The sequence below is a fragment of the Callorhinus ursinus genome, unplaced genomic scaffold (assembly GCF_003265705.2).
Source record: "Callorhinus ursinus isolate GAN/ISIS: 27379988/994484 unplaced genomic scaffold, GSC_fseal_2.0 scaffold17, whole genome shotgun sequence".
NCBI classification, from domain to species: domain Eukaryota; kingdom Metazoa; phylum Chordata; class Mammalia; order Carnivora; family Otariidae; genus Callorhinus; species Callorhinus ursinus.
Window position 1 is genome coordinate 18,843,013 of NW_027397079.1, and position 15,201 is coordinate 18,858,213.

A 15,201-nucleotide genomic window follows, 5' to 3' on the forward strand; every position below is an offset into this window, starting at 1 on the left:
TTCTGCAACACCACCTCCCCACCCAGATAAAATACCCAGGGAAATTAAGTTCTGTTTGGAATGATGTTAGGAAGTCTTGACACTGTCAGTAATAGGATCAGTCACAGGATGTCTTCATTTCATATGTCACTGTGATGATATTCTCAGATCTAAAGTCTTGATTATATCTAATTGTGTTTTCAGAAATTGCTAGAGTCCTTAACTTAGTCCTAGAGATTCCAGACTATATTACTTCTCTAAGTTCCCAATTTTATGCTGCATATGCATTTATTATTCTAATTAGTGTAGGGTCCTTCCGTCATTATCATTCATGACTCAGTTTCAATGTAAGTTCTTTCACAAAATAGGTGTTGAAAGCCACATGAATGCAAAAACTCTGGGGTAATGAACTGGATTCCAACTCAATCAAGTGTTAGAAACTTTTATTGGATTACTTTATACAGATTCTTTTACAAAGTCAAGCTCTTTACTTTCTGGCCCCTTGTGGTCTTAGATTTCATGCCTACGAAGACTGTGGGCTAACATTAACATCACAAGAAGAAACATGAGGAAAGCAAATGCTGAGCGAGTCTGAACTTGTACCTCCACTTGGGATACAAAGAGAAAATATGGGCTTGACCGCTCCCCGGAAGGTGAGAGAAGAGAAATTATAAATGAGGGATCTGTTTGTCAAATCATAAAAGGCTATCTGCCCATACTCGCGGTCTAGGAAGACTCCAACTTTGTGCATTTGCTCTCCTCTCAAGAAGACCCTTTTCAGAGGGGGAAAGACCCAGAATGTATAATCAGTTCCCATCATGGAACCTGTGAGTAAGAATTTATCTCCGGAAGCAGCAGGCAGGTCACCAGTGCTGCTGGCAGCATCTTCGGAAATCCCCAACTGCCACTTGGTTGCCTTTTCCACATCTACCTCCCAGTAGTGCCTCCCTGAGGTGAAACCCTCCACACCCAACACGGTGGCACCGAAAACGAATCTCCCCGGGCTGCCAGGAACGTCCTGCTGGACATTTCTGAGACTCACACTTCTCAGATCCTCAGATAAGACCAGACAGGGATGAGCTGTTTTAGGATCCAAAGTCACAGCTCCTGCAGGGAGAGAGAGATTCAGTTCGATTCGGTTAGAGTCAGCCACGCCACCACCAGAGACTGAGGATGTCTACGACGAAGAGACTTGCCAGTGAGTGGGTACAAGCTGCAGGCACAGATACGGAAGAGGCAATCTCAAAGTTCAGGAAAGGTGACCTCTGAGCTTTGTTTCAAGAACTGGACATCACAGAATTAGAAGGGAGTGAGATAATGGAAGGAGATGTAATCTGAGGAGGAAGAAGAGTAATGGACTTCACAGAGGTTCTGTCAGAGCAGAAAGGAATTTTGGCAGGCTGTAAAAATGGTAATTCAATCCTAGTCACGTATCAGTTGGGAGCCAACTACTCTCCTCAAGACCTCCAAGCCTTGAACTCCAGGCTTCATTCCCCTAAAGACTCATTAGAATCTAACAGAGCAGGGTTTTCCCTGTGACTAAACTGCTCTCCCCTTAAATATCACCACAGTGTGACACAGATGCCTAGAAACTGTTGCCAGCAGGCTCTTGATATTGAGTAAATCAAAAGAACATATTAGCAGAGGCTGGAAAACCTGTGGGAATCCTCCAGAAAAAAAATCAAGCTGCGAACAGGAGAGCTCACTGTGATTTCTTATACTGGAATGAAAGTGACACTTGCCTTCGTATCTCAAACTATTCCTTCTCTTATCTCTTTCTCCTCAACTCTTAAATATTGTGATTTCTCAGGGCTTAAGACTGGGTCTTCCTTTTTTATAGTTTGTACTCCTTTCTCCCTAGGTGACTTCACCTAGCCTTAGTTTTAAATATCTTCTATATGTTCATGGCTTACTTCATAACTTTTTTAACCCATTGTAATTTTTTTTTAAAGATTTTATTTATTTATTTGGCAGAGAGAGAGCAGGAGGGCACAAGCAGTGGGAGCAGCAGAGGCAGAGGGAGAAGCAGGCTCCCTGTCAAGCAGGGAGCCTGATGCGGGGCTTGATCCCAGGACCCTGGGATCATGACCTGAGCTGAAGGCAGTCGCTTAACCACCCAGGCGCCCCCATGGCTCACTTCATAAAGAAGCTGCCAAATACCAGTTAGAAATAACAGAGGTATTTCACACATACTATGTCCAAAATGGAACTTCAAAACTACCCCTTTCCAGTTCTACTTCAGTTAATAGCATACTTATTTCTTCACTTGCTCAACCATAAACCATAAAACCTGGAATAGTTCCTTATTTTTTACTTTAATCCAGAAGAAAGTTTTGCTGCCAAATGAACTTACATTTCTGGACTTGAAGTCCAATTCATATCATTATTAGGGTGGTCTTAAAAGCCATAAACCTTGAAATTTAAATTTAAGTTGTCCCAGGCTTTTAGTATTTCCAGAAGATGGGCAGAAACAAATGCAAATTCTCTCTGGAATAATGCATGGATTCATTCTTGGACTCAATTTCTAAAATTACTATCCAAGGAAAAAAGCGAAGCTTCCTGTTAAAAAAATCAAACACACACTCACAAAGTAAGAAAGCATTATTAAGTGAGACTAGCAGAAATAAATCTGAAGAACTTTAGATATTGGAATTACTAGGCACAGAACTAGAATAGTTTTTGCTTACATGTTTGAAGAAAAAAGAAAAGCTTAAAAATACCTACAGGATATAGGAAGCTAAAAAGTAAGACCAAGTGGATTTGACAAAGAGCAGAACAGATTATCTAGAAATGAAAATAAAAATGAAGTATCTATAGATGATTACAAGAAAGCTACAGATCATCATGCCTCATTAACATAAACGCAAAAATTCTTTAAAGTATTAGCATATTGAATCCAGCAATAAATAAAATGGATAAAACATCATTACCAAGAGTTTACTCTGGGAAGGCAAGGCTGGGCCAACATATGAAAAAATATATTTCACCATATTAATACATGAAGAAAAAATACAAACATTTTGGTAGATATAGAAAAAGCATCTAATATTCAACATCTGTTCATGATAAAAAGTTTTAACAAATCAGGAATAGAGGAAGAACTTTCTTAACGTTATGAAAGGCAGGCGCCTGGGTGGCTCAGTTGGTTAAGCGACTGCCTTCGGCTCAGGTCATTGATCCTGGAGTCCTGGGATCGAGTCCCACATCGGGCTCCCTGCTCAGCAGGGTGTCTGCTTCTCCCTCTGACCCTCTTCCCTCTCGTGCTCTCTATCTTTCATTCTCTCTCTCTCTCGAATAAATAAAAATAAAATCTTTAAAAAAAAAAAAACTTTATGAAAGGCAACTATTAAAAAAACCTACAGCTAACATCAAAGTTAAAGGTGAAAGACTTAATGCTTTCTTGTACCCTAAGATCAAGAAGGAGGCAAATGTTTCTCACTGCTCCTATTCAACCTTATAGTGGAGGTCCTAGAGCCAGTACCACAAGGTGAGAAAAAGATAGAAAAGGCTTACATACTGGAAAGAAATAAAACGTCCTGTATTAATAGATTACCTGCCTATCTTTGTACAAAATCACAAAGAATCTATTAAAAAAGCCACTAGCTCTAATAAGTAAGTTTAGCATAGTCATAAATTACAATGTCAATATATACAAATTTATTTTTATATACTAGCATAAGCTAGAAATGAATGAAATTTCAATTAGAAATGCTATTAACACTAAAAAAAAATAAAATACTTAAGGATCCATCTAATATGTACAATATGTTTGCTGAAAACTTCAAAACACTGATGAGTGAAATCAAAGACCGAAATAGAAATATATCATCTTATCCCAAATTAATCTATACATTCACTATAACACCAAAGTCTCCATTTTTTTTTTGTAGAAACCAATAAGCTGATTTTAAATTTTTTGTGAAAAAGCAAAGGATCTAGAGTAGCCAAAATTATTTTTAAAAGAACAGATCTGGAGAACTCACATGTCAATTTTAAGACTTCCTATGGAGTAAAATTCAAGCCAGTGTGGTATTAGCAAAAGGATAAACACAATGATCAATGGACCTATTACAGTCAACATAGACCAGCTTGTACATGCCAACGGAGATTTTCAACAAAGGTGCTAAGTAAATTTAATGAAGAAGTGTTTTCACTAAATGATGCTGGAACACCTGGATATATACATGTACAAAAAGGATGGGGGTGGGAGTTGTACCGGATCTTGAGTCATATACAAATATAACCCCCAAAAAATAACAGACCTAAATGTAAAAACTAAAACTTCTAGAAGAAAAAAATCTTTGAGTAGTAAAAGATTTGTAAGGATGGGACACAAAAAGCACTAACCATAAAAGAAAAAATTGATAAACTGAATTTCAGAATTTAAAAATTCTGCTCTTCAAAAGATGCGATGAGGTAAATGAAAATATAAATCACAGATGAAAGAGACTGAAGATGACACAAAGAAATGGAAAGATATGCAATGCTCATGGATTGGATGAAGAAATATTGTTAAAGTATCTATACTACTCAAAGCAATCTCTTTCAAAATACCAATAGCATTTTTCAAAGAACTAGAACAAACAATCCTAAAATTTGTATGGAACCACAAAAGACCCTGAATGGCTAAAGCAATCTTGAGAAACAAAACTGGAGGGATCACAATTCCAGACTTCAAGTTATATTAAAAAGCTGTAGTAATCAAGAGAGTATGGTACTGGCACAAAAACAGACACATAGATCAATGGAACAGAATAGAAAACCCAGAAATAAACCCACAACTATATGGTCAATTAATCTTCAACAAAGCAGGAAAGAATATGCAATGGGAAAAAGAAAATTGGACAGCTACATGCAGAAGAATGGAACTGGACCATTTTCTTTCAATATATAAAAAAATAAACTCAAAATGGATCAAACTCCTAAATGTGAGAACTCAAACCATAAAAATACTAGAAGAGAACACAGGTGGCAATTGCTCTGACATAGGTCAGCAATATTTTCTAGATAGGTCTCCTGAGGCAAGGGCAATATAAGCAAAAATAAACTATTGGGACTGTATCAGAATAAAAAGCTTCTGCACAGCGAAGGAAATAATCAACAAAACTAAAAGACAACCTACAGAATGGGAGAAGATATTTACTAATGACATATACGATAAAGGGTTAGCATCCAAAATATATAAAGAATTGATACAACTCAACACCCCAAAAAACAACAAAAAAAATCCAATTATAAAATGGGCAAAAAGACATGGACAGACATTCTCAAAATTAGACATACAGATGGTCAACAGACACATGAAAAGATGCTCAACGTCACTCATCATCAGGGAAATGCAAATCTAACTACAATGCGGTATCACCTCACAGCTGTCAGAATGGCTAAAATCAACAACACAAGAAACAACAGGTGTTGGTGAGGATGTGGAGAAAAAGGAACCTTCTTGCACTGTTGGTGGGAATACAAATTGGTGCAGCCACTCTGGAAAACAGTATGGAGGTTCCTCAAAAAGTTAAAAACAGAACTACCCTACAATCTAATAATCACATTACTGGGCATTTACCCCCAAAATACAAAAACACTAATTCCAAGGGATACATGCACCCCAATGTTTACAGCAGCCAAGATAAGGAAGCAGCCCAAGTGTCCATCAACTGATGGATGGAAAAAGTGGTGCACACATGTGCGTGTGCACACACACACTGGAATATTTCTCAGCCATACAAAAGGATGAAATCTTGCCATCTGCAACAACATAGTTGGAAAGAGAAAGCATAGTGCTAAATGAAATAAGTCAGTCAGAGAAAGACAAATACCATATGATTTCACTCATATGTTTAAGAAACAAAACAAAGAAAAAAAGAGACAAACCAAACAGACTCTTAACTGTAGAGAACAAACTGATGGCTACCAGAGGGGAGGCAGGTGTCGGGGGGGAATGGGTGAAATAGGTGAAGGGGACTGAGTACACTTATCATGATAAGCACTGAGTAATGCATAGAATTGCTGAATCACTACACTGTACACCTGAAACTAATATAATACTGTATGGTGACAATATGAGGATTAAAATTTAAAAAATTAATAAAAAAATATAAATCACAGCGTTGAAAGAAATATTTGCAAAACATGTCTGATAAAGGACTGTAATCAGAATATATAAAGAAATCCCAACACTAAATAATATACAACACAATTTTAAAAATACTGAAAACGTTTATAGATATACTTCAAAGAGATAAAGTGCAAATAAACACATGAAAATATGCTCAATATCACTAGTTATTTCAGAAATGCAAATTAAAGTTTAAAGTGATATATAACTACGTAAGTATTAAGTCTGCTTTACTTATTTTTGATAAGTTACTCTTTTAATATAATTTTTTTAACGATTTTTTTTTTTTTTGAGAGAGAGAGAGAACGCGAGCAGGGGGAGAGGTAGAGGGAGAGGGAGAAGCAGACTCCCTGCTGATCAGGGAGCCCAACATGGGGCTCAATCCCAGGACTCCAAGATTATGATCTGAGCCAAAGGCAGACACTTAACCAAATGAGCCACCCAGGCGCCCCTAGGTCTTAAAAAAAAAAAAAGGTGACAATACGAAATGTTCGTGAGGATGTGGAGTAACTGAATCTCATACATTACCAGTGAGAATGCAAAATGACAGAGTTTGGAAAACAAATTTTACAACCCCTTTTCCTAGATATGCAACCAAGACAAATGAAGTCATGTTCACATTAAACTCTGTAAGCAAGTATTTATAGCACAGATTTGGAAACAACTCAGTTGGCCTTGGAATTACAAGAGAATAAACTGTGGTATATTCATACAGTGGAGTACCCCACAAAAACAAAAAGGAATAAACTACTGATACACACAACAAACTTGGATGTGCCTCAAATGCTTTATGCTAAGTGAAAAAAGCCAGACACAAAAGGCCACATACTGTACGGATCCACTGATAGGACATTCCAGAAAAGGTAGAACTATGGGGTAGAAGATATAAATCTTTCATTATATATGTTGACATTTTTTATTTATTTTTTTTAAAGATTTATTTATTTATTTGAGACAGGGGGGCATAAGGAGGGGGAAGAGGGAGAAGGTGAGAATCCTCACGCAGACTCCCTGCTGATTGTGGGGCCCAATGCAGGTTCGATCCCAGGATCCTGAGATCAAGACTTGAGCCAAAATCAAAAGCTGGACGCTTACCCGACTAAGCTACCCAGGTGCCCCAACATTTTTTCCCTAGAAGTTTAATTTTTTTTTTTTCTGTCAAACTCTGCTTACGATCATGTTTCAGGCTTGGGAAAGCAGGAAAGGATATGCAAAAGAGAGCCTTTCAACATAAGATCATACAATTATTTTCTTGATAGGTTCTCCAATGTGTATAGCATATTAAACTCTCCAATCTTTTTAAATCCTTAGCTCTCCGGAATCTTTTATCTAGAATGTTCACTTGACTCTCAGATACAAAATCAAGTGCCCTGTAATCGTGGATGTGTCAACTTACTTTGGAGAATGTTGAGTATTCTGCTCATTCCTGTTACTTGGCACAGACTCAGGTCTGTGATTTGGGCGGGCTCCAGACACTGAAGCAGTAGTGACTCGCTCCTATTAAAGAAAGGACAATCTCAGTTATCTGTGCAGACCCAAGGCCCCCACCAATCCAGAGGATGGATGTCAATACGTGACCTCCTGATCCTTACTTACCCCAATATCTCTACTCCTGTGTGCTCCCGTTTCAGACCCTGAATCCCACCCGTGTTTCCATTCCAAAATGAAAACTTACCTTTCCACAGAATATCTTGCATTCTACAGGGTGAAAAAGAGAGAAGGTTAGTATTCGAGCCACACCTCTGGTATTTGAGCCACGCCTCTTTTGAGCTGTGCCTCTGAAAATTATCTTCTAATGATGAAACTTGGTTTGTATGTAATATCCCCAGCTTTGTGGTGCTAAATCTCAGATACTAGATTTTAACATTGAATAGTAAGTCAGAAAAATGCTTGAAATCACTGTTATATTCCTTCTTAGTTTTATTACAGTTGGGGACTGTATAGTCCTTTTATATGGAATTTGGAACCTGCTGAATCAGATGATGTCTTGGCAAGATTTATATTTAACCTGGATGTCTTTCTTTCTTCTTTTATGGAATAAATTTGACATGTAACAGTAAGTTTAAGGTGTATAGTGTGTTGATACACTTGTATACTGTAATGATTGCCGATGTAGCAGTATTTATCACATCATACAATTATAATACTATATTGTTTTATATATTCATTATACCATGCATTAGATCTCTATGGTTTATTACTATTAATTATAAGTTTGTACCCTGAAACACCATCACTCCTATCAATGCCCCCCACTCCTACCCCATTCCCCCAATAAGCACCATTTTACTTTTCTTTAAACAGGTTTAACTTTTTTAGATTCCACATATAAGTGACATCATGCAATAGTTGTCTTTCTGACTTATCTTGCTTAAAGCATCATGTGCTCAAGGTCTATCCATGTTGTCAAAGATGGGAGGATATTTTCCTTTCTCATGACTGAATAATATTCCATTAAGTAGATAGATGTACTACATTTTTTTGTTCATTCATCTGTTAATGGGCATTTGGGTTGTTTCCAAACATGGGAGTGCGTGTATCCCTTTGAAATCCTGTTTTCGTTTCCTTTGAGCATACACCCAGAAGTGGAATTGCTGGATCATATGGTAAATCTATTCTTAATTTTTTGAGACACCTCCATATTGTTTTCCATAGGGGTTGGACCAATCTACATTCCCACCAAAAATGCTGAAGTGCTCCCTTTTCGCCATATCTTCACCAGCACCCATCCTCTTTTTTTTTTATTTTTTTTTAAAGATTTTATTTACTTATTTGAGATAGAATGAGAGATAGAGAGCACGAGAGGGAAGAGGGTCAGAGGGAGAAACAGACTCCCCGCCAAGCAGGGAGCCCGATGTGGGACTCGATCCCGGGACTCCAGGATCATGACCTGAGCCGAAGGCAGTCGCTTAACCAACTGAGCTACCCAGGTGCCCCAGCACCCATCCTCTCTTATTGATGGCCATTCTAACAGCTGAGAGGGTGTATCTCACTGTGGTTTTGATTTGCATTTCCCAAGGGCCGTATTTCCCATACCTCACCTCAGCCATCTTATCCAGAATGGTCATCATTCAAACTCTGCCCATTTACTTTTTTTCTTATACTGGGTAACAAGAGTTGAGCAGGTGAAGGAGACTGCTAATAAACTGGGGATGGTGGCTGGAGCTAGGTCGGAAGCTGAGCATAACTGAGTCACACCTACCTTACCTGTCTGGAACTAGGTTTGGCCCTAGAATAGAACCTAATGGTTTACATGTAAGGGCTTCTCAAATAAGAGCACTCACTTGCAAATATAAGCCTGGTGGCTGAAGGATATGGACAGAGTCTTAAAAAGATAATTCACTTGTTGAAAGGTAATGCATGTTACAAGATTTAAAATATGCAATACTATAGAAAAAAATCTCACCCTTGTTTTTCCAAGGTTACCGCTCAATGTTCGTGTTTATTTTGCCAAAGGCAGTCTGTGAATGTTAATGAGCATATGTCTATACATAGATACATATTCACTAAAACCAAGCAAAAAGCAGTTCTGCATGTTTTCACTTTAACTAAATATCCTGAAAATTAACTTCTACCACTATAGAGTTGTTTCATTCTATTTTTCTGGTTGCAGAATATTCTACTGTATTGAAGTATCATAATTTGACTAATCCATTATTTACTCTATCAAGGGACCTCTCAATTCAAACTAATTATTGATAGCCTCAAGGTAAGAATTCGTATCATGAAGTAGCTCTCCACTATATCAAGATTTTAGACAATTCATAATGCTTTTGGTAACTGGAAAATAGCCTATACAGCCCTCATGTATGTTTGAAAATCATCAAATATTCTCCAACTGACCCCTAATGAGTACTGTCCACTTCTCCTTTCTCAAATACTGTAATGAAGATCATTTCTGGAATCTTACCTGGAGCAATGCTAAGGTGTATTCCCCACACTTCTTCTCTAGCTCTGCAATGATCCTTTGGAGGCTGCAGATCTGTTCAGAAAGCCTGACTTCACTCTCCTTCAGTTTATTCATGTTCTCTTTCCCCAAATCCGTCAGTCTCTGCAGAAGCATCTCCTTATTACTATTTAACAAGTGGTCATTTCTTTTATTCACTATATTCAACCATTTCTTAAACCCACTTTCCTGCCTACCACTCCAGAAATACATATAATCAGATAAGGCCCAATACCCCTGTGTGGTAAGGAAGACACCTCAATTGAAATTTGATATTCTGACACAATATATTTATGTTGATGTGGAAGGTGTGCACGTAGTCCACTTATTCAGATAACAACCTGACCCTAAAGCAGATCACGTTATTTTGCTGTGCCATTTTGTTCAGAAAGTTTCCTATTTCCTTCATTAAATTAAGATTTGAATCTAATAATTTAATCAAAAAGAAATAATCAAGCCACTGTCATTTTTTTATCCCTGCAAAGATGTTCCATGTAGACACAAAAGCACATGCTGTTGTTTTTTTCTTAAAGAACACATATGATACATATTATACGCTATTGCTGATATCACAGCTTGTTTTTTTCTTAATAAATAATACGTTCTTGGAGAGCATTCCTTAACCATACGCATAAAGCTGTTATTTTTTCTAAACGCTGAAGAGCATTTCATTGTAAGTACATAATACAATTTATTTTGAGAATCCTTTATGGATGGGTATAGGTTGTATTTAATCTCTTGCTATCATAAACATTGCAGCATTAATAATAATGCCTAATAGTTACCGAGGGCATAATGCGTATAATAACACTGTTTAAAGAGCTTTATGTAGATTATCACAATCCTCACAACAGTATTATAAACTAGGGGCGTTATTCCCATTTTAATAGCTAAGGAAACTGAGTCACAGGTTAAACAACATGTACGGGATAAACTGGTAAATGGCAGAGGCCAGATAGGAACCTCATCAATCTGGCTTCAAAGACTACCTCTAAACCACGGACTTGTACTGGAATAATTTTACAGCATTCCCTTATCCTTACATCTTTTGTAGGCATGTTAAGTATATTTATAAGATAGATGATCAGAAATAGAACTGCTGGGCGCATATACACATTCTTTTAATACATTTGCGGTTGTCACTGGATGTCCCATTTTAGAATCGGCATAACGTTAAGCTCTCATTTTCCAAACACTGTGAGCATGCAGTTTTCCACATCTCACCTGCAGTGTTTCCTGGGACTTCTCCTTCAGCTCTGTGGCAAATTCCATCAGTTGACTCGGAGCGTCTTCTCTCACGTTCAGGTTGAATACACACCCTTGCAGGCTCCGGAAGTTCATCTCCTCTTCAACCATCAACTGGAACCTAATCCTATATTCAGACTCAATCATCTCTTTAAAATCCTGCTCTTCTCCCTTCATCATAGATATAAATGTGATAGACTTCAAGTTAAACGCCACGGATAAATACTTAGGGTCACTTTCCAGCTCTAACTCCAAAATAAAGACAAGGAAATACAAAGTACAGGGGAAGAAATAAAAGGCGTAAATACAAAGGACAAAGAAAGTTTTGAGACAAGATCAACTAACATCACCATAATCTTAGAACGTGTAATGCAGATGAAGAAATCTTGACTTAGAAAACTGAGAAATCTAAGATCACCGTGACAAAGAGAACGAGATGAAGAAAACTGGAAGGTGGGGCAAATGGCTTTTGTTGATGCTTTGGATAGGGAGGGTAAGGAAACAGGAACGAAAGGGTAACTCCAAGGTTTTTAGAGAAAGCAACTGGAACAGAAAAAGGTAAGAAAGGGATAGATCCCAGAGGTGGGGAGTGTTATCAGCAGCTCAGTTTTGGATATCCTGACTTTGAGTTGTCACTTAGACATCCAAGGAGAGATGCTGAGTAGGAAGATGGACATGAAAGTCTATCACTTGGAAGTCTGAGCTAGAGATGTACATTGGGAGTAGGCAGCTTAATGGTGTTTCATCTCATGAGACCCCATGGAATTGAGATTTATCAAGAACCTGACCACGGCTCATGACCTCAACAGTCGTCTGGCAGGTGTCCCCACCTCTGCTCTCACCCTCCTACTGTCTAGTCTTCACCTCAGAAGCCAGAGTGCTTCCGTGAACATGGAAATTTGATCAAGCTACCCCTGTTCAAAACCTTCCGATGGTTTCCCTGTTTCATTTAAAGTCAGCTGCCCTGTATGACTTGGCCCCTTTATCTTCTGACCTCACCTACCAGTTTCCACTGCCTTCCCAACCCCAAAGGAGTACATACCAGATTCTTTCCAAGACTGCATTACTCAGTTCCTCACCAGCTTGAGTTTTTTTTTGAAATGCCACATTCTAAACAAAATCACTTTATTTCAAAGTACATCCCATTATGCTTTCTTTTTTCTTTTTTTAAGAATGTATAGCATTTACCGTGTAACATTCATTTTACTCGTTTTGTTCACCTTCGGTTGCACAAGGGCAGACATTTTTTTTCCCCCTCTCCTGCTGCTAAATCCCCAGCACCTAGTATAGTCCTTAGCAAACAGTGGGACCCCAGTATCTGTTGAATATATGGTACCTTAGGCTGAAAAAACGGGGATCAGTTGAAAAATTCTTGGAGAACCAGTCAATTCTCTTCCTCTACCATCCTCAAGTGGCTGTTTACTCTCTTTAAAAATTGAAAGGGAGAAGACCCAGAATCTGGGATTCCTGGCACACGATAGTTATATATGAAGAGAAGGTGTGAAATCAGAGGTGAAATGTGGGCACAAGAGATGACAAGCCCTCGTTCCGAACAGTAATTCTCAAACTGCCTTTTAAATGGTGTCAGGATTTATATGGCCACCAACGGTACACGAGATGCTCATTCTCCCAGGGCACTGGTATAAATCCTGTTATCAGTCTTTTCTTATCTGTCAGTAAGGCTTGCAAATGACATTTCACAGATTTAAGAGTTAACTGGTATTTCTCTTACCATAAACAAAGGTCAGGATCTTTTTAAATGTTCAAAGGATGGCTGCATTTTCTTTTCTGTGAAATCTCTTTTCTTCGATCATTTTTCTATTGAATTTCTAGCCTTTTCCTTATTGACTTTTAAGACCTCTTCATTCGTAAAGAAATTAACACTTTTCATACCTATGGATTTCAAGTATTTTTCCTGCTTTGTTATTTACCTTCTGACTTTGTTTATGTCATTTGCTATCCAACATTATAGGTAATTCCCTGCTCAGACTGGAGATCAGCACTGACCTGAATCGTCACCATTCTTTCTTGCTCATCAGCCAATATGCTTTTAGCTACTTCAAGTTTCTCCTTCAATGTGCTCAATATCTCCTGGAATAACTTCTGCAGAGAAACAGATCACAGAATTCTAGGTAAAGTCATTGCTTTAGAACAGTTAGGCTTTCAATCTCAGACAATTGAATGGCCCATAGCCCCCCGTTTGCCTAGCCTTGAAGTTGGTCTAAATACGGTACTTATCTAGTATTCTTTGATAAACACTGCCTGAGGGAATGGTGCTGGCGGACCAGGAGATCTGTCCCCCCAGGTAAGTTAAGAGGAGGAGGCAGCCAGCTCTGGGAGCTGCAGAAGGCTCACCCTGTAATTGCCAGCGGCCTCCTGGACTCCGCACACCACGTGACTCTCGTGCTCCTCCGGGTGGAAGCACTGGCCACAGAGCAGGCTTTGGTCTTCATCACAGAACAGCTGCAGTGGTTCCCGGTGCTCGTCACAGCAGGCATCTTCTGGGATTTTTTGCTCTAACTGGGAGCTGAGCCTTTTGGCCATCCCTGCAGGCGTCCCTCGGGGACGGTCCTGCCGTGCAATACTCCCCTGCGCGCTGAGCCGAAGAGAGGCAGGGTGATTCGGGTCAGTCACACTTGCCGACCTCACTGTGCAACCCACAGCCAAGCATCAGAGCAGGTCCGCGCACTCGGGACTCCTCGAACCAGCAGGTCTTCCTCAGCCACGCGCTTGGGGGAGAAGCCACAACGAGTTACACCAAGGTTCTCAGACTGGAGGGGCTCTCGAGTTTTCTCAGAATTTAGAGCAATTGGCTGAGAATTAGTTACAAGCACACCATTTTCCTGTAAGGTATGAAGGGGGAAAAAAGGCAGCAAAAGAGAAAAGAAAGAAAGAAGGACAGGTACTTACTGAAAAGCATGGCGCATGAATAAGCATTGGAGGAACATCCGGGACTAGAGTGAGGCGGAGCCTGGCTTTAGGCATTTAAGGAAGCACTCCCTGTCCCTTGGATTGCACAAACCATAAGGTGCCGGCTGCAGCCAGTGCCTCCTTAAGGGGGAGCGGCACGTGGGTGCCAACTTTAAGGAGGCACCCATTTTGAGGCTCTTAAGTCCGCGTGCGCGTGAGTGACGCACCTCAAGTTTTGTGTGCAAAGCCCGACTCGTGTGTTATCTGAGAGCTGGCTAATAAAGATATCGGTTAAAAAAATATAAAGGCAACCCCCAAAATAACAACTTTCCAAAAATACTGAAGGGAAACTGGATTTTTTTTTTTTAATTAAGGAAACAGAACAAGGCATCTATAATCTCCTGCATCCCCATCCAGACAATTTGACCTTCGCGCAACAATTCTACCTCTTCTCCAGAAACATTTTATTGCCTTAAAAGGGGTTACCCACAGAATTTGGGAAACTTTTCCCCAGTGAAGAATTGTCTTGCCTTGGTTCTTTTCTAACCCCATCTCCAGCCATGGGACACACCACACATACGGTGGTCACACCACAGCACGAAGTATTAATTTCTTAAAAAAAAAAAAAAAAAAATCCTCTGGGCGCCTGCGTGGCTCAGTTGGTTAAGTGACTGCCTTCGGCTCAGGTCATGCAGTCTCGGGATCGAGCCCCGCATCGGGCTCCCTGCTCAATGGGAAGCCTGCTTCTCCCTCTCCCACTCCCCCTCCTTGTGTTCCCTTTCTCGCTGTGTCTCTCTCTGTCAAATAAATAAATAAAATAAAATAAAAAGGTTAAGTATTAAAGCAGCAGTTTTCAAACTGTGGTTTACAAGACTCAATTTACCTTTTTTACTGTGTTGACATTTGCACTGATAGTAGGCAAACTGTGTCTTAAAATTAATCAGGGAAGTAGCACCAACTGTTGTCATGTATTGTATTTTTTTCTTTTTGAAGATTTTTTTTT

At 39.2% G+C, this 15,201-nt stretch overlaps 1 protein-coding gene across 2 annotated transcripts; it reads right to left on the bottom strand.

Moving 5' to 3' along the window:
- Window positions 1–425: 425 nt before the first annotated feature.
- Window positions 426–14,240, bottom strand: TRIML2 (tripartite motif family like 2). Of its 2 annotated transcripts, XM_073902644.1 has the most exons (8): window positions 14,199–14,240; window positions 13,644–14,017; window positions 13,296–13,391; window positions 11,268–11,459; window positions 10,008–10,148; window positions 7,773–7,795; window positions 7,494–7,594; window positions 426–1,086 (listed from the first exon to the last, which is right to left on the bottom strand). In XM_073902644.1, the coding sequence occupies exons 2-8, from the start codon at window positions 13,830–13,832 to the stop codon at window positions 503–505; spliced, it is 1,326 nt and encodes a 441-aa protein (XP_073758745.1). In that variant the 5' UTR covers window positions 13,833–14,017; window positions 14,199–14,240; the 3' UTR covers window positions 426–502. The 2 variants fall into 2 exon arrangements, with proteins under 2 accessions (XP_073758745.1, XP_025741766.2); XM_025885981.2 differs by lacking the exon at window positions 14,199–14,240 and having other exon boundaries at window positions 13,644–14,143.
- Between the last annotated feature and the right edge of the window lie 961 nt (window positions 14,241–15,201).